Source organism: Anopheles maculipalpis, chromosome 2RL (assembly GCF_943734695.1).
Source record: "Anopheles maculipalpis chromosome 2RL, idAnoMacuDA_375_x, whole genome shotgun sequence".
Classification (NCBI taxonomy): Eukaryota; Metazoa; Arthropoda; class Insecta; order Diptera; family Culicidae; genus Anopheles; species Anopheles maculipalpis.
The window spans coordinates 65,748,783-65,771,419 of NC_064871.1; the positions used below are offsets into that span (position 1 = coordinate 65,748,783).

The 22,637-nt window shown below is 42.2% G+C and overlaps 2 protein-coding genes and 2 non-coding genes across 4 annotated transcripts in view; all 4 read left to right on the forward strand.

The window, feature by feature from the left end:
• Positions 1 to 22,121, forward strand: part of LOC126556080 (ubiquitin carboxyl-terminal hydrolase calypso) — a 332,487-nt gene extending 310,366 nt beyond the window's left edge. Inside the window, exon 2 of the mRNA XM_050211279.1 lies at positions 22,111 to 22,121. The gene's annotated coding sequence lies outside the window, so the exon portion shown is untranslated. The remainder of the gene's footprint in view (positions 1 to 22,110) is intronic.
• Positions 1 to 22,637, forward strand: part of LOC126555968 (matrix metalloproteinase-2) — a 274,794-nt gene that overhangs the window by 54,909 nt on the left and 197,248 nt on the right. The window contains exons 2-3 of the mRNA XM_050211119.1: positions 13,469 to 13,570; positions 13,653 to 13,849. Coding sequence (XP_050067076.1) covers positions 13,469 to 13,570; positions 13,653 to 13,849 — 299 coding nt within the window. The remainder of the gene's footprint in view (positions 1 to 13,468; positions 13,571 to 13,652; positions 13,850 to 22,637) is intronic.
• Positions 12,065 to 12,148, forward strand: Trnal-uaa (transfer RNA leucine (anticodon UAA)). Its single transcript has one exon. It is a non-coding gene; the product is annotated as a tRNA-Leu (tRNA).
• Positions 13,289 to 13,361, forward strand: Trnar-acg (transfer RNA arginine (anticodon ACG)). Its single transcript has one exon. It is a non-coding gene; the product is annotated as a tRNA-Arg (tRNA).

The following is a 22,637-nucleotide window of genomic DNA, read 5'->3' on the forward strand; positions in this document are numbered from 1 at the left end:
AACCCAACCCAATCGTTAGCCGAAGGAACAGAAGACTGCTGAAAGAAAATCGCGACTGCTGAGAAAGTCGCAATAGCGTAATAAACCATTATTCGCCTGGAAGTAATAAAAAGGGACACTTTTCCTTTTTTTTGTGTTTCCTCGGGATGAAATTCTTGTGCTTTGCGTTTTTTTTTTGTTTTTTTGGTGAACGCGATTTTCCTTCCGCCTCTGGGGGGTGTAATGTTCTCCCGTTAATGGGTTGACTGGTGCTAGGGTACACTTTCCTCATCGTATTTGAAATGCATCCTCAGTCCTCGTGGTCGATCGAATCGCTTTTCGATGTTGCTTCGGCAGAGGGGTGACCTGATCGTTCCTGCCCGTGCTGTGTACGTCTGCTTCCTTTTCAACGGAGTATGTCAACGGGGACCCGTGTACCGTAGACGATTGTGTTGCCATGAAAATCGCACAAAGGGAAATAAATATTTATCGCCGTGCACACATCGCTGATGACGTTACGATGTCGCCAGGAGTGAAGATGGAAATCGACAACCAACCAATCGCCACCTTTTCTCGAGAACACAAGGTTGGACATTTGGGTAAAAATCTGAGGAGATCTAAGCACAAAAAAAAATGTCTTACCGATATCTTTTTCATGAGAAGCATGTAGTGTGTGTATGTTGCTGCTGCACTAAGCTTTTCCTTTTACCCTGTTGCCGAGTAAGCTGTTTCTTCGGCAGACGACTTATCTTCTCATCAACAGCACGAGTTTTAGGTGGTGATGATGACATTGATGTTCGTCCTTTCGGTGATGTTAACTTAAATGTGTATATTTTACAAGGTGAACCTGTGCGAAGATTCAAGCAATCATACAGCAAAAACCAGCATCAAATTTTACAGATCACGTTGTCACAAACACGCCATAGTACATTTATAGCTAATAATTTATAGAAAAAAATTGTGATTAATGTTTCCCGAATGTTGGCAACATCAGCTAACTTTTCTGAAGTATTTTAAACGACAGCTTGTTTTGAAATTTGAAATAGAAAATTTCATCATTCAATAATTAAATTCTTCAATATTAATTTTAACTTTATTTAATCATTGACCGAATGCATCTATACACCAATACATCCACCAGTGAAACACTTGAAATGATGCTAAAATCGTATGATTTCCTAGAATATCAACGCTTGGAAAACCTTCGCTGAGTGGCTGCTGATGAAACGTGCGAATAGAAAGGAAAACATTTCCATCCGTCGGAAAAACATTTGCTTTCAAGTTAGTTGAAAAGCAATAAATGATATTGCCGGACCGTACCGTAGAAAAAAGAATATACACCCGTAGGGCTCCCCAGTGGTCATCGGGGATGGAGCGCGGCCAACCGGAGGGCGGTTGCGAAAACATGGTAACATTTAACGAACAGATCAGAGCGCACAAGAAAAGCTAGCAGGAGCTTGCCGTGTGCGCCATCAGCCCAGTGAAGGAAGGAAGTGAAGTTTTGTTTGGTTTTCGGTAGAACCAATGTCGCTGCTCTTGGGACGATGCAAAAAAAAAAGAAAGTGCAATCTTCTTATCGCCTTCGGTGCGAAATAGTTCTTTTACTGCACTGTGTGATGTTGTCCCAATCGCGCGCACGCCGCCAAGCACAATGTATGATGCTTTTGTTGGTGGAGGTGTGTTTCACGGGCGACACCGAAACGACGGCATTTTCGCGCCATTCCACCATGAGGAGGGAGAGACAGAAAGGGAGAGAGTTGCTAAAGGTTTGCCGTTAGTTTCAACCCGCAATTGCAACCGAAAACGTCAACGACAAAGTTGATAAAGATTTCCCAACCACTAAATCCGTGGCAATTCTGCAGGCATTTGAAGTTGAAGGGTATGGCATCACACTCCGGCAAAAAGCAGCAAAAGAATGTGCCACTTTTCCAGTGGGAATGGCTTATTTCGGGCAGATTGGTTCTTGACGGAGTTAAGGCGAAAGTGAAGTCACTTTTACGGATGGTTTTTTTTTCCCTCTTTCTCTCGACACTTTGTCCAAACTAGCCAGCTGCAAACATGCAGTGAAAGTATTGTTTTGCACTCGAAAGGAATGAAATAAAATCCGCAAGAACAAATCGGTTTTCAAGAACAGGCGAAACGACCGGAAGGCCACTGTTGTGCGGTGTGCGAGTCGAATGGAAAATCGTTGTCTTTGACTTCCATTCTAACCTTTGGGGGTTTTAGTTTTTGGTGTTGTATTTGTTCTTTGTATGCTTTTTGTTTTGGTAAGAGAGTTTAAAACAGTGTGTTATGTGATGTTGATTTTAGTAGCTGAATGTTGTCGCAAATAATGTTTTGAATAACTGGTGTACGTTTGCTATATTTAATCGTATTAGGTAATGGTTTTGTAATTGTTATTATCGCACGGAAGACATGTAAGAATACAGTTTACGTTTATCAACTGTGAGTATGTTATAGTAATTTATGTAGAATAGTTTACTTAGGGACTTAAAAGCCTTGTGAAGGAGATATAAAACATATTCTAGCCAGCAAGTTTATATCGCAATTTATCAGCAAAATGTTTTATCAAAGCGCTTGAAGCATTTTGAAAATTTTCATTTATTTGAACCATGACTTTTATTCTTATTCTACCCTATCATTATCATCAGTTAGTTCAGTTAGATATGGTGTAAATCTTTTTTTCCTGAACCCAATTTCAGAACATGAATATAAACGATGAATAATTAAGACAATTTTTTGTATACAAAACTGACCTTCCATATCAGAGATGAAGTCATTCATGGGACAATTGCTCAGAAAAAGTTGAGAGAATACCTTTGCATCGGTTGGCTTGTTGTCAATCGAAAAGACGCCCAATTGAGCTAGAAAGTATTTTTTTAAGGAGATCATATTCAGCTTTTCGGTGGTAAAGACTGGGAATTGATCCCTTAAATGAAGCTAACATAATTTAAAGATCCCAGATATCTTTCAACAGATCACTCGAGGTATACCTATAGATCTCTACTTCTGCTTCTTCTTGGCCTGCTCAGTGTTGAGCACGTCGCATAGACATGCCCAGGTTGCCAAGCCGTTTCTAGGAAACTCGGTCTATGGCTGAAGTCCTCCATCCACGGCTGCATCCGATCTCTGACAGATTAGACTCTACTTGATCCAACCAACGGGCTCATTGTGCTCCTCTACGCTTCGTGACGAACAGGTCGCTGACGAGCACCTTCTTGGAGGGGCATGAGTCCGGCATCCTCATCACGTGCCCCAGTCATCGTATCCTCCCGGTTTTGACTACCGTCAGGATATCAGCACCGCCAAACAGCTAAGCTAGCTCTTGGTTCATTCTCCTTCGCCACACGCCTTGCTCGCACACACCGCCGAAGATAGTCCTTAGCACCCGCTGTGAAAATGGCGAGAGCATTGGCGTCCTCCGTCAGCATAGTCCAGGACTCGTACCCGTAGAGGACTGCCGGACGAATCCAGGTGCGGTAAATCGTGCTTTTCGTGTGTTGTTGGAGTCTTCTGGATCGCAGGAGTATGTGGAGTCCGTAGTAGGCACGATTCCCCTGAACAACGTGCTTTCGGATTTCACAGGTTACGTTGTTGTCCGAAGTTACGACCGTACCAAGGTAGAGCAGAACCACCTCGCGATCGTCGCCGTCAAATGCTTCCGCTTCGGTATTTTGTCTTCGTCACATTGATCCAATCCAATCTATCAATTGGTCCGATCCAATTCTATTGGCCTCGCGTTTCAGTCGGGTTTACGCATTTTGCACCGCATAGATTTGTACTATCAATAATAATTTCCGTTTGTGTTTAGATAGAATCTTTATTTTATTAAAATTTATAATTAAAATCAACAACGTGCCTTCTTTGTAAAGTTAGTAAAAATTCAATTCTTCACTCTTTTGGTGACGACTTTAAAGTATGTTTACTTTATAAAGTAAACGAATAAATAATTTTTAACAAAGAGCGGTAATCACACGACAACTTAAAACAACTTATTCAATGGAAAATCTTTTTGTTAATTATCTTAACACAAGAACATAAAACTGTAATAAAATTGTTTGCAGACACTTTTCTCTGCTAGCTGGGGCGGTACTTTGCTGACCATTAAAAATACGCGTGCTCGTAAAAAGCACCGAACGGGAAAGCGCATTTTCCATTTCCAGTGCAAAGGTGCCGCAAATCGGTGCTGGAAAATCGAACATGCGGTGGATAAAAGTGTTTCTCGATTTTTCCACTCGCTGCGTGCATTTCGCATGCAAAACTCATGGGCGCAAATGAGGCAGAAGAACACATGTAAGGGTTTGTTGTGGGATGGCTCGTTAGCTGCATAAGTTCTCCGCACTAAAGCTGTCTGCGAAGAAAGGGCACAAGAAAGTGTTCCCACAGAATTTAGCGTCTGTGCCAAAGGAGAGGAAATCACATAAAAGCGATTCGATGTCGTAAAATTTCCCTATAAACGCGAGAAGAAAACAGCCCGTGATGGACAATACGCGGGAGAGGTTCCGTTGTGCGCCTTGTGCTGGTTGTCGCAAAAAAGGCAGAAAAGAACAAAATGTCCTGGAAACAGGATCCCTTAGTCGATGGATCCCGGTTGGGGAAATTTCGGATGAAAATCAATAGTGCGCGGCATTACTTTTATGGTACAATAATCGTTATTGGATAAACACAGGGCCATAGTTTCTTATTGCTTTCTTCGAGAGTGTCGTACGGTGTGTGCCTGTGCCCGTTACTCTACACCCTTCGGTGCACACAGACACACACACGGCATCTTGTTAACCGAGCATTACTATGTAGCAACATGCAACTCCCAGTCATTCAGTAGGAAGCTCCAGCCACGTTGCCAACCGCTCGGGAGACGATTTCAATGTTTTCGTTTGAAAAATGGTGTACTGGCAGGCGAACTAAAGCGGAAACAGCATTGCCCTTTTGCCCTCTTCTCATTCTTATCGGAAGTAGTAGGAAGGCAACAGGAAAGCAACGGACCCGGAAACGGATGGGGGCGTAAATTGATTATCAATAGCGTGGAGCATTAATTGAATCATTCTAACTCGGTGTACCCTGCTGCGTGCCTGTGAAAGTGGGTAAGGGATGGTTTGGGAGCTGGCCGTCTCTGCCTGGCGACCTGCAATCGTCTCTATGCCCACTATGGCAAAGAACTTTGTTTTTAAAGCCGCGAACGTGCATTTTTGTGATGCATTTACAATGGAGAAGGTACGATAATGGTACACATGGAAGCAGTGAAAGAAACTGTCGGAATGGTAGGAGCGTTTCATTGCCATTGCTACCATTATTGTTGTTGCCATCAGTCCCGGAAGCTCTGGTCCGGGGTGTGACCATTAGACAGACAAAGCGAGGGTGCTGAAGGCAGGGCATTCTTCAACCGTGAGTGCATCATCGTTGACGTCAAGGCGTCAGTGCGATCTCCATCTCGGGAATAAGTTGGACACGCTGGATGCGGCGTACCAAATCGATCGCAAACAGGACGTGACGGATTTTCGTGACGTGCCAGCACTGCAATTTAATTTTTCCTGATCTACTGGTGAAGCGATAGAAATGTTATTTTTAACGTAGATCTTGAACATTCCTGCTCTAGGCTGAAGAGCGTTATTGTTTCGATTGGCTTTATTTTCAAGTCGTAGTAATTGAGATGAGTTCTTGGCTCGTAATTTAGATGTTACATTATTTTATATTCCAAGGGCCAGAACAAAATCTGAAATGTAATAAGAAGTTAAAAAAATGTTAGCAAGTTGTTAGTAAAACTAACGGTAGGATGACTGTGGTCTAGCTGGTATCTTAAATATATTTATTTTAGTATGACATCTCTACGCCGTATTGTCATATCTAAAATATTTATCTGGAGATTAGTTGGGAATTTAGTGATATTAACCAAATTGCAAAAGAAAATATTTAAGTACTTTTATTTTGGAGCAATGCAGGGCTTAAAAAATAAGTAATCAAACGTAAACTTATGACATCATGGAAATTAGATCATAATGTTCATAATTAATTTGTCCGTTTAAACTGTTGTATATGAAAATAAAAATTTAAATTAGATTAACATAAAATATACCGCCGATTTTTTATAAGTTTATTTTTACTTGTGGCATTTTTATTTGTAGAAATTGGGTCAATCAAAGTATTGGCCATTATTATTTATTACTTCTTCAACCTTTCGCATAAACTCCTTTTTGGAATCCTTTTAGGAAAAATTATACGTTTTTCGACGCATCCAGGTATCCAACCAATTCTGGATCTGTTCATAGGAGGAGAACTGCTGGTCAGCCAATCCATGTGCCATGGATCGGAACAGATGCACAAGTTCTGGCCGTTTTTCACGCAGTATTCGGCTTAAACTCATCAATTGTTGCCGGTAGTTCCCGGTTTCAGAAGTTCGTAGTAGATGACGCCGAGCTGGTCCCACCAAATACGCAGCATAACTTTCGAGCTATGGATGTTCGGCATAGCTGATGATGTTTGGGTATGACCGGGGGATCCCCAAGATATTTTGCGCTTAGGATTGCTAAACTTCCACTTCTCGTCTCCCGTTACGATTCTGAGCAGGAACCCCTTTCTGTTGTGCCGCTGGACCAGCAATTCACACATGAAGAGTCTGCGTTCAATGTCCCGCGGCTTCAACTCGTGTGGTATCCATTTACCCTCCTTCTGTATCATGTCACGGCTGCAAGCTCTTCTCGTGTTTGGCCGTGATTTTCCTCCAGTAAAGCCGTTAATTCTTCGTCGGCGAATATTTTGGGCCTTCCTGCACGTTGAGCATCCTCCACGGCGAAATCACCGCTTCGAAAGCGTCGAAACATATCCTGACACCTTGTTTCGTTTAGAGCAGCATCGCTGCAAACACTCTCAGCTCTCGATGCGCTTCGGCTGCCGTTTTCTTCGCTCGAAACAAAAACAGCAACACCTCCCACAAATGGCGCTTATCAGGCTCAAAATCAGATATTTTCAAGAACTAGGAACTTTTACTGACACGAAATAATCACTTATCTGTTTACATTGCTTGATTATGTCATTCCCGAACTTGATTTATGTCGTTTATAAACGTCAAAATCGCGCCACAGTCCACAGTGGCCTCATCGATTTCAAAACGGCCGTTATTTATTTGCGGACCTAATAATATTCGGCACAATTGGCGCAGCATTTGCCAATATTAATGGACCAGCGACATAGCCTATCCGAGATTTCAGTCTACCTCTCATCACTAATAAACCATTTCGAACTTTGGATAATTGGATAAATTACAATCAACTTTAACCCCTTAAACTAGGCTATTTATTATAACATTTCGTTTCAATAATCACTCAAAGAATGACGTCAATTGCTAATTATCTCTATCGCTTTTCTATACCTAAACTTGCCATGCTTTATTTGTGTCTGTGCCTGCAAATACCAAATATAGAACATGCTTTACTCAACAGGCATAAGCTTTTCGTCTCAGAATTGGTAAATAACGTTTGTGTCCATTCTTTTCCATTCACTCAACGGATACTTTCATTCAAACGAGTACAGCACGTTCGAATTGTCGTCGTTGAATGTTATTAAAAGCCACGTATTGACTAGAAGTCATGACTTAATTCAGTATCGTTCGAAATCCACCGCACGGACCGAACCCGCCTTGCACGTGCGGATTAACCATTTCACATTATAAAGCGATACTGAGTGAGTGAGTGAGTGAGTGGGGCTTTTGTCTACCCTCTTGATGGGAAAGCACCCCAATGATCGGAAGAGTAATTAGTCATTCGAATCATAAAAAATAACCGACCTGACATGAATAGTTCCGGTCACTACCGGCGGTACGTTGGTGGAAGTAAAAAATAGTATACATTGTTTTACAAACTGTGCGCAACTGTCGTCCGTTTCGCCAGAGGGAGAAATCATCCAGCGAAATGGGGGAGCGAGAGTGAACCCGCCAGTGGTAGCATTCATCACTTACGGCGATTGGAATCATTGTCACTTGCAGGTTCGCGTTGACCCCGATCGGTGTTTGAGGATTTTGTTTTGTGTTGGGTAACGTTTTTGCGGTCAGAGCATGGTGGCTGATGTGGGGAAATGGGTGGAAACAATTCTATTTATGCTTGGTACTCTCAGCCCGGCCAGCCGTGCCCGAGTGGTCGCTTTCGAGTGTGTCAATCAATGTGGGGCGTACATTGGCGATAGCCCAGCAGCCGGCCGGTGGTATGTATTGGACGGATGCCCGCCGGACGACGACTAGGCCGTCTCTAAAAAGCCGCACTTGAGAGTTTGAGAGCGGTTGTTGTGGGTGATGCCGATGTCAATGCGCAATCCTGCCCAAAGGTTCAAAATAATAGAGCTAGTGGGTAGTAAAAAGCTATGTGTGTGGATATAGAGGAAGGTATGCAGTTAACAATATAAATAAAATCCATATCGTTCACATCGATACCGATCGTCTGGCCGCGCACCAGAGTCCGGTTCTGGCAGGTCTATTCAACAATTCCCACACAATGCTTCGCCCTCTCCACCTGCTGTGAAGTTTATCCACTTGAAATCAATCTCAATCAGGCCAATTTCGATTTCCTATCGCTCGGTTAGGGAATAAAAGAGGGCATGTGACATGTGCGCCGCGCGGGTCCGGTAAAAAGCCTTTAACGGTGACCTATGGAATGATGCCAACTTCAGGCATGCTTCAGATATGTTTGTACACATGTTGTTGCTACCTGTCCCTTCATTTGCAATGCCGGCACCCGGCAGGGCAGGAACATTATTTTAACTAACCGCTCACAAAGTCATCACCATTCATTGGGTGACTCCAACGTGTGTGTGTGCACTTAACAACATAAAGCGAATGGTAAAGCGATAAGCTTAGAATTTGACCGTCAAGAGCACTAAAAGCACGACGATTATTGACCGATGTGACAACTATTAGTTGTGTTGTCTTTCAACTAGTTCACCGGCACCACCTTTCGCCCATTGTTTCTAAAAACAACCTCAACCAAATACTGTGGGTGGGTGATGGTACCTGGTGCAGGCATTTTAGTCGATAATCCTTATCGACAGTAATCGGTTCCCAGAACACATTTTATCACCCCTCGAGCATCGATGAGGGTGAGGCGGACATCAACCGAGAACCCGTTCGTGGGTTACGGTGCTAAGGCTAATGGCTTAAGGGTTATTTATAGAGGAACCCATTCAACCCTGGAGTGTGGAGTATTGGTCAAGCCACAGAAACGGGGCCTGTTTGTGAAAATCCTAGAATCAGAGCTGTTTTGTTGGTTCGCTTTGAGGTGTAGCTATAAAGGGTGACGATTGTTTCAATTGAGAGCTTAACGGATAAGCCTTAGCCTTGAAATAGGACGGTTGAGAACGATTAGTGTCCATCCGTGTGCATCAAGGTACCTCCGATTGATCATTTTCATGTGAAGACATTTGATCAAACATTTCATATTAATTGAATATAATAGTAAGAATGACGCAATGCTTGACTACTTCCATTACATGTTTTGATCCGATTATTCATCATATACGACAGTTCCTTCCTAATCTCATCACAAATGGAAGGCCAACCAACTACAGTAATGTAGACGGTACGATTGCTTTTTGAAACAGCATTGAAGTCCTACGATCGGATATCCATTCCCTTGCTCCACCGGGAGCACTGGTCGTGAGTATACGGTCAGAATGCTTGCTTCAAACAATACCGATAACTTCACATCGCTCCAGACCAACGCAAATACTAAATAGACCACAAACACCGACCCGAACAATTCTCGCAGCACCTCTATAGCGGTCGAATAGTCGTAGATTTTTATGATCAAACTCTCGAAAGGGCATCAATAGCAAAGCAAAATCATCAGAATCGTACCGTTTCCAAGCTTTGCTTTTCGTGCAGTTTTTTTGTTGTTGTTGTTGATTCGTTAGTTTTTCGTTTGCTAGAAGTTTCCAGTTTTTGAAATGGGATTCAAAGACTCTAGACTCGAATCAAGAGAATCTGGCAGTAGAGAAGGATATGCAAATCGGTGCTCGGTCGAATTTATCGCTTTTGGGATGTGTAGACGTCGTGCCACTGTGCCTCTCTTTGCCGGCATGTTCCTGATTTGATGATTCGCTAGAGCTAAAGGATATGGTTTTTGTCAGAATAGATGTAGAGAGATCGTTGTATTTTGTGATTTGACCGTTAACACCAGCCGTCTAATGTCTGGAAAATCCCTGGAAACTGTTTTAATAGCGGTTTACCATGTCCCGGCTTCCAATTCTGCTTTATATGCTCAAAAACTATATTGGCTATCGTTGGCACGAATTTCGTCATTCGTTTTACTATCGTTTGGATCACTCTAAGGGTTTGGATGTTTTTTTAGTCAGGTTTCTTCTATGCTGATCGAACTTTTAAATTGTTCAATCGAGCTATGAGTATCAGGAGATGGATCAGCATCAAAATGGCATTGCTTTCGGTATCACTAATCGAGTATCGGTTAAAATACTAGCTACTATCGTCGAAACCTGTATCACCTAGATGGTAGACAAAAAAAAAATCTCGTTCCGTTTTACCGAGCTACCGTTCCATGGTTATTTCTTCCCATTCCTGTGTCGTCTCACATCCGCCACATTGGGCGTGAAAAAATAGTATGCAACCATTGAACCCGGGGCGGAAATTGTTGCTGAAAGCTTTTATGATGTGATTTCCGCTAAATTCCGGGAGAGTGAAAGCCTACCCGTGTTATGTTGCCGGATGTTTGACAGGACATGGTGATATCACGGTTAGCGAAGCTGTCATACATAAGACAATGGCCGCCAAAGAACACGCACACTTGCACGGTTTGCTGGAAGACGGTTTGCTTTTTGTTTTCTTTATAAAAATACGGCAAAAGCAACGAAATGATTACAACGAAAATAACAATAACTCCGATAATTTAATCGCTTCCAATCATTTCTGCCCGGCCCGAAGCATGAAATTTATTAGCTCGCTTAAACGAATCAATTAAAACTGCGTGCAGTTCCGAGGCTGCATTTAATTGCTGTTGGTGAAATGTCCCTTTGGCGGTTTGCAGTGAAGAAAGCTGGCGCCGTTCGGTCCCGAGTTGGCTCGGGGGACACTCGGCGGGAAGTTCATGAACCTGGCTGTCGAGAGACAATTCAATTAAGACCGCAAGTGTACACGCGAAGACAAAAGGAAGGAAAAATGTAACGCCCAGCAAAGGATTCCTGTTCCGGGATGGAAGCAGTGTTGGCAAGTTGTGAAAGTAATTGACACGATGGTTGGACACACACACACACAAAAAGGATGCAAAACGTGGAAGGTAAAGCAACTGGTTGGTTGTGTTGCCAATTTATCCTCCCGGAAGAGAGAGAGACAGACACGCCGTACAATATGGACGCTGGATAGAAAGGACTTGTAGGGTGCGACAAAATGTGTATGTGTGTGTGTGTGTTTTTTTTTGTGCGCTGTCATTATAGCTACTTTCTATCGTTTCGTTTCAATTGTGTGGCAACGTAAGTCCTTTTTCTTGGGTATGTTTTCGTTGCTGTGGTAGAGACTAGCTTGTAACGACTGATGGTCATAATTCAATTGCGAAAGAATTGATTCCCCGTTAGCGGTCGTACGAATGGGCAAGAAAAAGATGGAGTGTTGTCCATCGATATTGGTAGCGGACAAAGCGAAAAGGTCAGGTTCTCCGATTGTGAACTGTTCGACCAGACACTTTACAGATTGGCATCAGGACTTTTCGCCCGAACCACCTTGCTGGCTGTAGTGGCCAAACGAAAAGGATAAATAATTTTTTGATTCTGTTTTGAACTGCTTTGACAGCAATTGGTTTGTTTTCGTACGATGTCCGAGAGTGGCTAAATTGACAGTTATTGTGTATTACATTCGACCATGTTCTTGCACTGCTGTTTGGCATAAATCGTGCCAATCGATATTGTGACTAGTGTAAATCTCTGACTATTTACATCATTAGTGTTACGCTTAGCCAAAGAATGTATGTGTCTGAAAGTTAGTTGAATCTGGATTGGTAAGGATTTTCCTTTAAGTTATGTTATTTTATTGATGAAGGACGGTGAGAAAAAACTGGGTGTTCTGTTGGAAAATTTCAAATTCCACCAGTGCCGGAGCCAAGTCAGGATGGCCGAGCGGTCTAAGGCGCCAGATTTAAGCTCTGGTTCCCGTAAGGGAGCGTGGGTTCGAACCCCACTTCTGACACAAATGCGGTTGCAATAAGCAATTGTCGATGCTGTGTGCGTGCGCACACTCCCGTGAAGAGCTGGAATTTTAAGTATATAACGGTTTCTTCATGATTTTGAAAAATTTTAATAATTTATATTCACGTATATTTCATAGAGGTACGGCTAACTGTAATAATTAAAGAAAATCAATCGTTAGAAATGTTCCCTAATGTTCATTCCTAACAAAAAATCCAAATCAGGAGATTCCAATCAGTAGTTCCAACACAAAGTAGTAGTTGATATTTTTATATGATAAAAAAACCAAATTTCGAACAATAACTTTTGATAAAAAAGAGTTTATGTTTATTAAAGCTATTCTTAAATCACTGTACTGTTTCACCCCGTTCAAGTCATTAATTTATAACAGTTTCAAGAAATAATTAATTTAAATTTAAGTATCTGCCCTTTTCTGTTTATTTTAATCATCTTATGAATCGTTAAGTGAAATTCTTGTGAAAAGTGAAAAGAAAGTTTTTGTGGAAATAATGCTCTCGATTTAATATAAAACCAATATCTAGATTTTACGTTATTTATTTTTGTAAACATTTCTATATTAGAAAGTATGAAATACCAATTCGATTAATCATTCAAAAACATATTATATGTAGGGCATAGTATGCAGAGCTATTTTAACGTTTAAAGTGAAAAATTATTTTAATTAATCTATAAAACTAGCAGCGATGCACGACAAAAAATGAAACACAGTAGCTTTAAAGTAACTCCAATCTTCAGATAGCGAAAACATATTTAAAAAAGAAATGGTTAATGGTCATTTACAAATATCACTTGACTGTACTGTTTAAAAACCGGCATAATAATGGCAATCTCAAATTTTAATTTTGATGACTAATAATTTCTCGATGGTTTTACACCTAATCAAACTAGTGGAATCAATTTAAAAGCGCAATTTTATTTCTGAAAGCCAATTGTTGCGTGCAAGGTAGTTGCACGTCGCTCGTGACAAATAAACGTTCGTCACGCAACAGAACGCTTTGTCGCGCAACACTTCGGTGTGCCACGAAAATGGAATGGGAAATTCGAACGCGTAAATGCGCAACAGAGCAATGTGAGTGTTGCGCTGAACTTGAAGTGTTGTTGACATGGAAGTTGGCATGTGGGTCCTGTGGCGCAATGGATAACGCGTCTGACTACGGATCAGAAGATTCCAGGTTCGACTCCTGGCAGGATCGGATAGAAAACCTTTTTTTGCAATGTGTTTTGAATATCAACAGTTTTTTAAGGTTTTTAATTGTTATACAGTAAACTAACTCGCATTCTTTTTTAAATATATTTACAGCAAAACTATTTGATGCGTTTTGGATACTTGGAAAAATCTAACATCGAAACGGGCAACCTGCGAACAATTGATGAGCTGCAGGTTGCGGTACGATCGCTTCAGGTGAGTTTACTTTTTTACGTACACCAGCTGGCTTGACGAACCTTATGCTAAATTTTTGTTTTGTTTTGCTTAATTTCACTAGTCATACGGTGGTCTCGAACCGACGGGAACAGTCGACGAAGCGACACTTGAGCTGATGAGAAAGCCACGCTGTGGTGCACCGGACGTGTCCGATTCGTTAGATTTTCAGCCATCGAACCACTTGCGACTGCCGCCGAAGCGAGTCCGCAGATACATCATCCAGGGGCAGAAGTGGCAGAATCCCATCGTAACTTGGAGGTAAGAAAACAGCTACCTTTGCTAGGGCCCTTTGCTTTGTTCAAGAACGAAGTGTCGCGTGCGCTTCGATACTCAATTTATTACTTAATTAAATTAAAACACAATCAACCTCGTAACTGATTTGGAAAAGTGGCGCGCGTCATCTCGCTTGACAGGAACAAATTGGCAAGCATCTACGGCGTTCGGTATGCGGGGTAGGGTCGCTATCAAAGACATTCACGAGTTAAAGAAGGGGTTAGCTTTCCATCTGTTTACTTAACGTTTTAGGAAAACAGATGGATGTGGATCGTTGGTGGCTGTGTGCTGCTGCAGATGGATGGGGATTTCAAGATCCACTGCACTTTCCACGGTGCGCTGTAATTGAACTGCAAAGAAAACTGAATCTCGTCACCCGTGTTTCGTTGGGCTTTGTGCAAGTGCCGGGGGACGCGACCGTCGAGACAGCTAAATCGAATTGACAAGTTGAGTGATTTTGTTTGTGCAGCGCGCGTCCTCTTCTTCCGGTGCTAATTGTGCGCTTAATGAAGTACGGATAATTGACATCCTTCTGGATGGCTGGATGGGCGGAAACCGGAGAACATCTGGGTTTGGTGGTGTTTTTGCCATTGCAAACAACCGACCCTTTCAAGGGAGATATCTACCTTTTAAGACAAGAACTGAAATGAAGCGGTAGTAGGCTAACTGAAAGTCAAACAAATGTTTCAACGAAAACTACTCTTGGCTGCTATCCTTTTCTTCTCCCGGTGGATGTATGATGTTCTTCCCGTGAGGTTTGCACCAAACTATAGAAGAAACTTTCCAAAACTCTTTCGTTGGTTGGCCTGGGGTGTTGTTCTTTTTCTTTCGTGCTTTGGCCACCAAGTTTTCCGGCGGTTATACTCTCTTTCTCGGTCAAAATTTGTGGAAAGCTCGGACTTTGGTCGCTTGAAACTCATGCAGAAGACGCCGGCACAAAGACGCCTTTTCTACCAAGTTGGTCAACCACCTGTTGGATTTGTGGCATTCTGGTTACGTGGTTCTGGCAGTGTTGTTTCATTCCCCAGGATGCCGGGTGGTTCATACAAAGATCGTTTTGTCCTACTGATTGCCTTCTAAGCACTGTCTCGTTTACCGGATGGACTCACGTTGGTCGGAAGACTATCAGTGCCGGGTTTTCAAAAAAAAAAAAAAGAAAACCCGTGAAACCTTGGTACAGCTGCATTCGAAAGCTTCCCTGTTGGCCATTTTCATTTACATCACGTGCAGCGAAAAGAACCACGTCACGTGGAGCCACGTGCTCGTATGTACGTTTTGTTGTGCTCGAGGATTCATCGTCGTAAGAAATGTCCTTTCCAGATTGTTGGTGGGTTTGACATAGTTCGTTGGTCCTTTTCTTGAGCTGAAATTCGGAACAACGGGCAGGTAAGGCAACTGTGGCCACCAGCGGACAAGAAACAATTGTTTCTGGCAACACAAACCAATGAAATTCTTGCCGCACGAGGCATTGCTTCACATACCCGGCACCCGGTTAGGGAAAACTCAAAGTGAAAAATGTGACAACTTAACGGCGGTTTGAATGGACCCGTGGGTAGTCAGTAATGCAGCAATATGCACCAGGGGGGGTGGGGGGGGATTTCTGTGGTGGTAAAAGGTCAAAACTTTGCCGTTAACGAATACTTTCCAGAGCAAGTGTTTTCTTCTCCAGTGTATATTGACCCGACCAGCAGGGAAAGACGTACTAGCAGATGTGGGTAAACATTTGAAAATGCAACCGTTTGTGAAGGTGGAAAAGTTTTTCTGGCTGTGGGTTGCGTTTGCGTAATCGTTTGGAAATGTTATGATTGTTTTCCGGATGGTTTTGTTTCACCTTTTCTTGTTTCGGGTGGCCTTCTACTTCTGCCGGGTTGTCTTTTGAACGGCTTCTTTATAAAGTAGTTTCCTACACTGGAATAGATTAATGCAATGAGCTTAAACTTCTTAATTTATTATTACAATATACAAAACCGAAATATTTTATCATAAGACTTGACACCTTTTAAATGAAGAACTTGCTTAAATAGTTTCATATGAAAAAAAGAGAAATTAGTTGCCATCGATAAGGAGTCGTCCTTTTTCTTCTTGAGATGCTAAGGGATGAGCCCTTCTTACTAGCATAACCAAGTTCTTTTTGCAAACTTAATCCAGGGCTGCATACCTCCAAACTACAGCTGCTCTACGACAGGTTCGTCTCTCCTTAATCAAGCCATCAAGATCCCTGTGCCTCTTTACGCCTTGTGTCGGTTACGGATTGCTGATGGAAGCCTGATTGATCGGATATGAGTCCTGCATCGTCCTCACATGCACTCAACCTTCTTATCCTCCCAGCTTAGAAAGTCTTTAAGACTCGCCACTCGAAAATGTTGGAGCATTGGCGTCCTAAGTCACTGCAGACCAGGACTATTGTCCTTAGAGGATCCTCGGACGTATCGGAGCACATAGTGTAGTGCATTTACTATGTTACTGGATTCTTCAGGTTGTCAGGAGTTTGTGTATCAAGATTCCCCTGAGCAGTGTGCATGTCGGATGTAACTGTTTACGTTCACTATTCGAAGTTACGATCGTGCCAAAGAGACAAAAACTTCTGTGCCATTTTGAGATTTTCCAAAACGATAAACAATCTTTTTCGTAGTTTATCACAATCAGAGCTTCCGGTGAGCAACTTCCTTGTGTTTGTTGAATAGATCCTCAATACATTCCAATAAGACTCACGTTTCACATTACGGTATTGCTTTGGAGCGTTTCATTAACCCACACATTTTCGTTTTGATTCATAAAACTAGACTGGAAAGGCTCAACTTTGCATCTAGATTCAATGCAATTCTACAATTTTTGAGTGCAAAGCCATTTTAAAAATTAACATCATTGTTCTTTAATGCTAATATCAGATATGGTCACAAAATGTGAAACAAAACCGTAGTGTAGACTTGAAATTTGCACGAATGTTATTTTAATAAACGGCATCAAATATTAATGGTCCACTTGAAACGTTTTGCGCGATTGTCCTACATCGGGTTGAACGCTTAAACTAAACCATTCCAAGAGCAGAGTTTGCAGTTTCCAATGTCCCCTGCAGTTGCTGTTCCGTTTACTCTCAACCATAGCAGCGTTAGCGTTGAAATCGAATTTTAATTTCTGCGCGTTCCATATCGACTGTAATTAGATTTCGGGGGCGAAAATCTTCTACCATAAGCATATTTTCCATTAAGGTACGACGATGCACCGCTCCATCCACACAGCACGCCCACAGAACATTGTCGCTTTCACCCGGGTGGTTGGGCTTGCCCTGGTCGGGCTTTTTAGGCTGCCGTTCCACTGGGTCCCGATGCGACCGAAGCGACCGAAGCAATTTGCTACTAATAACAATAATTAATATATAATGTAATATTATCATCCCTCGTCCGAGATCTTCCGCCTGTCTGTGCTCTGCTTGCTCTTTCGCTCTCGATTACATTTCAGGTGGTTTCTCAGCAAGCAAAGCCCGTGCAGTGAGAGGTGGCTTGTTGCATTCCATCTGTGTCGCTTTTCTTCGAAGGCTGGCTGGAAGCTGACTGGCAGGTTTAGCATTGCTCTCGTGGGACCAATCTTTGGTGGCAACGGTTACAAAAGGAAGACTCTGTAGGAAACTAAGAAAGATGGGATTCGACCTTCTTATATTGATGTACCGGCCGGTGGCTGGCTGGCTTGGAGCAAAGTGTCCAGGGCAGCGCGCCCTGGGAAAATGCTTTAATTGCTTTCTGTAGCATTCGTTGAAAGCATTTTCGTGCCTCATTGAAACACCCTCACCGAGACAGCGAGCTCTGTGAGCTATAACCCCTTACTAGACGTAAATTTTTAAGGACGAATTTCATGGGCAGGACGAGAATGTCCCGTGATATTCATGTGCGGCTAGTTTGAGACACTATCTTAAATTGTGAGAATCTCGGATTCCGACCATAGCGAATTGTCGCTTGGTAGGCTATTACCAAGATAGTTTTAAAATCCAAAACGACCTAACGATATTTTTCAACCTACACAGTTGAAAGTTGATTGGGTTTAAATAGCTAAAATTCAATTAGTTAGCAATCACATCTCTTACTTTGTAATAATGGCAATGAACGGTATCTTGGAGGTTCCATAATTTTTTTTTTTTTATGTTTTTCAGACACTTTTGATTCAATTTACTAACTCATCTTCTTATCAGGCAAGGCGCGGTCTTGGACTATTGCAGAAGAATAAGGTCTAAAATACTTTACAGGCTGGATCGTAAGGTGTTATTCTCATGACGTGCCTTCCTTCTCTGCAAATCCTGGCAAGTACACCTTTCAAAGAGAGCCTACCTAGACATCGGCTCCTCCATTATGCAGTTTCCACACAACAAATAAATATCCCCTTGATTGGTCCTTTTAAAGTGGCAAAGTTTCTTCTGTCTTTAGTTTGACCAGTAATCAAGCAGCACCCATGCGTGTGTATCTCGACATCGATGTTGTTGCCGGTGCTGTCTTTTACCCCCTGTTGGTAAACAACAGTTGTTCGGTGTTGATTATCGGAGTCGGATAATCCGAATAAAGAGGAATATGTGACGTTAGGAGAGGTCAGGGGTCGGTAAGGCGCCATCGCGCCAGTAGCAAATAACCGAGCAGCAAATTGTGAAACATTCCCCGAAGAAGGATCAAGAAAGTTTTTAAGCAGTTCTTTGCCACTCGTGTTACATCCGTAACTCCTCCAGATAAGTAATGTTTTAAACGACTTTGAAGGTTCGATTATACATTCAAACATCCTGACTAAGCTTTTATATGCAGCTTTACAAACACTGTAGAAACCTAGCCCCTCGGCCATATTTTACAAGATTTGCTGAAAGACGAAGAGTAGTTCAATGATTGGTTTTCCGTTTCGACATTCTTTCTCACAGGTGTTGACTATCTCTTCGTCGATTTCTAGTATCAGAGAAAGAAATCTTGTAGCTAATATTCAACACCGTAACGCTTCTGTAATTGCCGCATCGTACATTCGTGGAAATGAGGTAGCTACGATTTAATATATTACAACGGTTCCGGGGGTGGGGATGCGGCCATTATTATCCGGAGTGACTTTCACCATACCCTCCTCCCACACTATCATACAAACATTATTGAGGCGCTTGGAATCAACATCTCTTCAACACGCGGCTCGATTTACCTGATTGCAGCATACTGCCCTAAACAGTGCACTAGTCGAAATGGTTTAAACGCGAACTTTTGTCAAGACATCCGCGCCTGCACAAGTGTAACATCGAGATTCATTCTAGGCGGCGATCTTAATGCTCGCGATGTTCTTTGGGGCAATGTACGCAACAATTCTAATGGTAACCTGCTAGCTGACTCACTCCAACATAATCACTTAACTGTTGTGTTTCCTGACTGTCCCACGCACATTCCTACACGCGGTTGGGCTAGAACGATCGATGTCTTCCTCGCTAATGTAAAGATGATCAAACCTCTCACGTTAAACGAGTTGAATTCAGATCATTTCCCAGTACTTACGGTGGTTGAAGCCAGCACTACCAAGAACACCCTAACCAAACGTAAACATTATCTAGAGGCTGACTGGAATCTTTTTGGCTCGGCAGTTGATCGTCATATTACATCAACTGATGTGTCATCAGTCGAGGAAATCAATAATGCCATTTCGCGGTTGGAAGCAGCTATAAAATTGGCAGAATGTTCTTCTGTCGATTTGACATCTCCACACGTTCCTTTATTAAGCGACGCGGTGCCCTTAGAAGACAAAATCAACGCACAGGTGATGTTACTACGAAACATCAAGCTGGCATCCTAGGTAGAGTCATAGAGGCACGCGTCGCTGACTTGCGCAACAACGACTTTGCAACTCAAATGGCTAACCTTCATCCCCAATCATCACCATTCTGGAAGATTAAAAAAAATACTACGTCGAAAACCAAGACCCGTTCCTCCCTTGGCATCAAATACAGGCCCTGTACTGACCCCCGAGGAGAAAGCAAATAAATTCTCCGAGCAGTTTGCCAGTGCCCACAGTCTAGGCGAAAACATTCCTAACACCTGGTTTCGATGGCATTTTCAACATTCTGCTTAAGCGACTGACCGAGAAAGCATTTGTTCTTCTAGCAAACATCTTTAACAAATGTCATCCTTTTAGCTTTTTGAAAGCTATTTGAGATGCTGGTCCTACGAAGACTAAAAGAAATGTCAAACGAACTAAGCATCATTCACACCAACACAATTTGGGTTCCGTAGGTCGTTCTACGACTCATCAACTTCTTCGCTTTGTAAACAATATAAAGCAGAACAAACGTGACAAAAATCTACTGCTGTTGTTATACACGACGTAGAAAAAACGTTTGATAACGTTAGGCATGATGGGCTTATTCACAAGATGATGCGTGTCAAACTGCCAGTTTACCCCTTCAAGTTTTTGCAGAGTTATCTGAAACACAGAGCATTCTGTGCAGCATTGGGATCTACTTCTTCAGAAACCACAAATGTTCCAGCGGGTGTACCCCAGAATAGCATAATCGGTGGTGGCTGCTGTTTCGGATGCTCCTCAACTTCCCAACGGTAGCCAGTTGTTCATGTTCGCTGTCGACAAAACGATCTCAACAACATTCGTTTAGGGTAGAACATTAGTTGAGCTGCACAGCTCTACGCAGCGTAGCCTCAACATAATTAGCGAGTGGAAAAATAAGTGGAAAATTAAGATAAATGAAGGCAAAACGCAAGCAATGATCTTACCACACAAAATGCCCCAAAATATTATTAATCCAGGTTCCCATTTCTTAAAACTCGCCGACTCCACCATCCCATGGTCACCGAGAGTAAAGTACCTAGGGATTTTTTTTTTTCGATAAAAAGCTATTATTCCACGACCATTTACCATATGTGATGTAATAAGGAAGTGTACAGTTCTGAAAAAAAAAATCTTTACCCCCTTATAAATCGAAGGTCAAGATTATTGCTTAAAAACAAAATGGCTATCTATGAACAAGTTCTACTTCCGTCAGCAACATATGCAATAACTGTATGGCAAATGTGTGCCAGTACTAACCTACATAAAATTTAGATCGCCTTGAATAGGGTTCTTAAAATGCTATTAAATGCACCCCCATGTCTCCAAAGAACACTAACTTTCGCTGAAAAGCTTTTAAGCTGTGACTTGAAAAAAAAAGACTCATATGTAAAGACGGAAAATGATAATAAACTAATATTATTATTATTATTATATTAAAAGCTTTCGACTGCCTTTGAGACTTTGGAGACTTTGGTCAATGTTTTATTCCAAAACACAGGTATTTCAACAATAAACATTCTAATCACATTTAGAGGAACTGTCAAAAGAACAATCGAAATAATACAAAATTATCTGAACTACCGTAAAATGATGATGTTATAGTATGATAATAAAAGTAGCTGACATTCTTACTTTGTATTATTTTAATTTTCAAAATAGTACATTTTGTGAATCACTAACTTTGAAAAAGCTTTCAATCTACAAATTGTTGAATGAGCAATGACGCAAACTTGCATCCAATCAATGTCAAATGCAGATTAAATTTGTGTTCGTCACCATTTTGCCTCGACAGACACGTGGCTGTAGCACACGATTTCATAAAAAGAAACTTCGTACCACATTTCATAACACAACAAATCGGGAAATGAGTTGTAAAAAAATGTATTTCCAACCGCATTGAGTTGAGCAGTTGACTGGTGCGAGCGGAGGGACTATCTAGTGTTGTTTGTCCGTTCCGCTTTCAAAACGCCACCTGCTAAGCACCTAGTCGTACCGTACAGAATGGTTGATGAGTGGCCTAATGGATCGATATGGATCCATCCCTAGCCGCCGTAGCAGCGTTTTCAATCAAGAAGGAAAAGCAACAGGTTGTAGGAAAATGGCAAAACCAGGGCATAAGGTTGAAATCGGAAAGAAAAGCCGATGTTCGACGGGACATGGCATGGCCGGGTTATGTCAAACCGTGCTTGGGTGTAAGTGGGTTTGTGTCCTTCTCTCCCACCCGGCTGACCTAACCCTTCGGAGGCATTAGATGGATTTTCATTTTATTAGATTTACGGAAAAATGGTTCGTGCGCGTCGGTTGGTGGACACGAGAACACGAGGACATACGAGCGATGACAAGAGTGCAGAATTTATAGGTTTCTACGATACCACCGCATACGTTGTGAGGTCGCGCCCGTCACTCCAGGGGTCGTAGAATTACCCATTTTTTGTTCGTGTTCCATTTTCAACCACGTTTAGGCGAGGGGGGCGGGTGGTTAATTTAAACACATTTCCCTTGCTGTCGAAGCGGATGACAAGGGAAGGACAGTGGTGACGATAATACTATTCCACAGGAAAAAGGATGATATAGAGCGTCTCTTGTGTCCAGCAACTAGCAGAAAGGGTGGTACAATTTATATCTTTTACGATTGTATACAGGTTTCAGACCGTCTTTTCTAAACTTCACCCCGTTCGTTGGGTCCGTTTTTTTTTTTTTCCTTAATGGCAAATGTCAATCCTTTTAATTTCATCACACACTTTCCATTGTTGTCGTGTTTTCCTTCATGGTAGAAGGGTGTACCGGTATGTGAGGACAAGAATACAAAGAAAAAAAAACACGATCGCAAACCGTTTGTTTGTATAGAGGGTCTTAGCCCATCAATCCTGGCGTATGCCACAAGGAAAAACGCAAAAGAGGACTCAGGACTGTGTGGACTGTGTGGACCCGTACTAAAAACCAAGCGACTTTTAGAAGTTGATTTTCCGAGCAAAAGCTTTGCAATTTG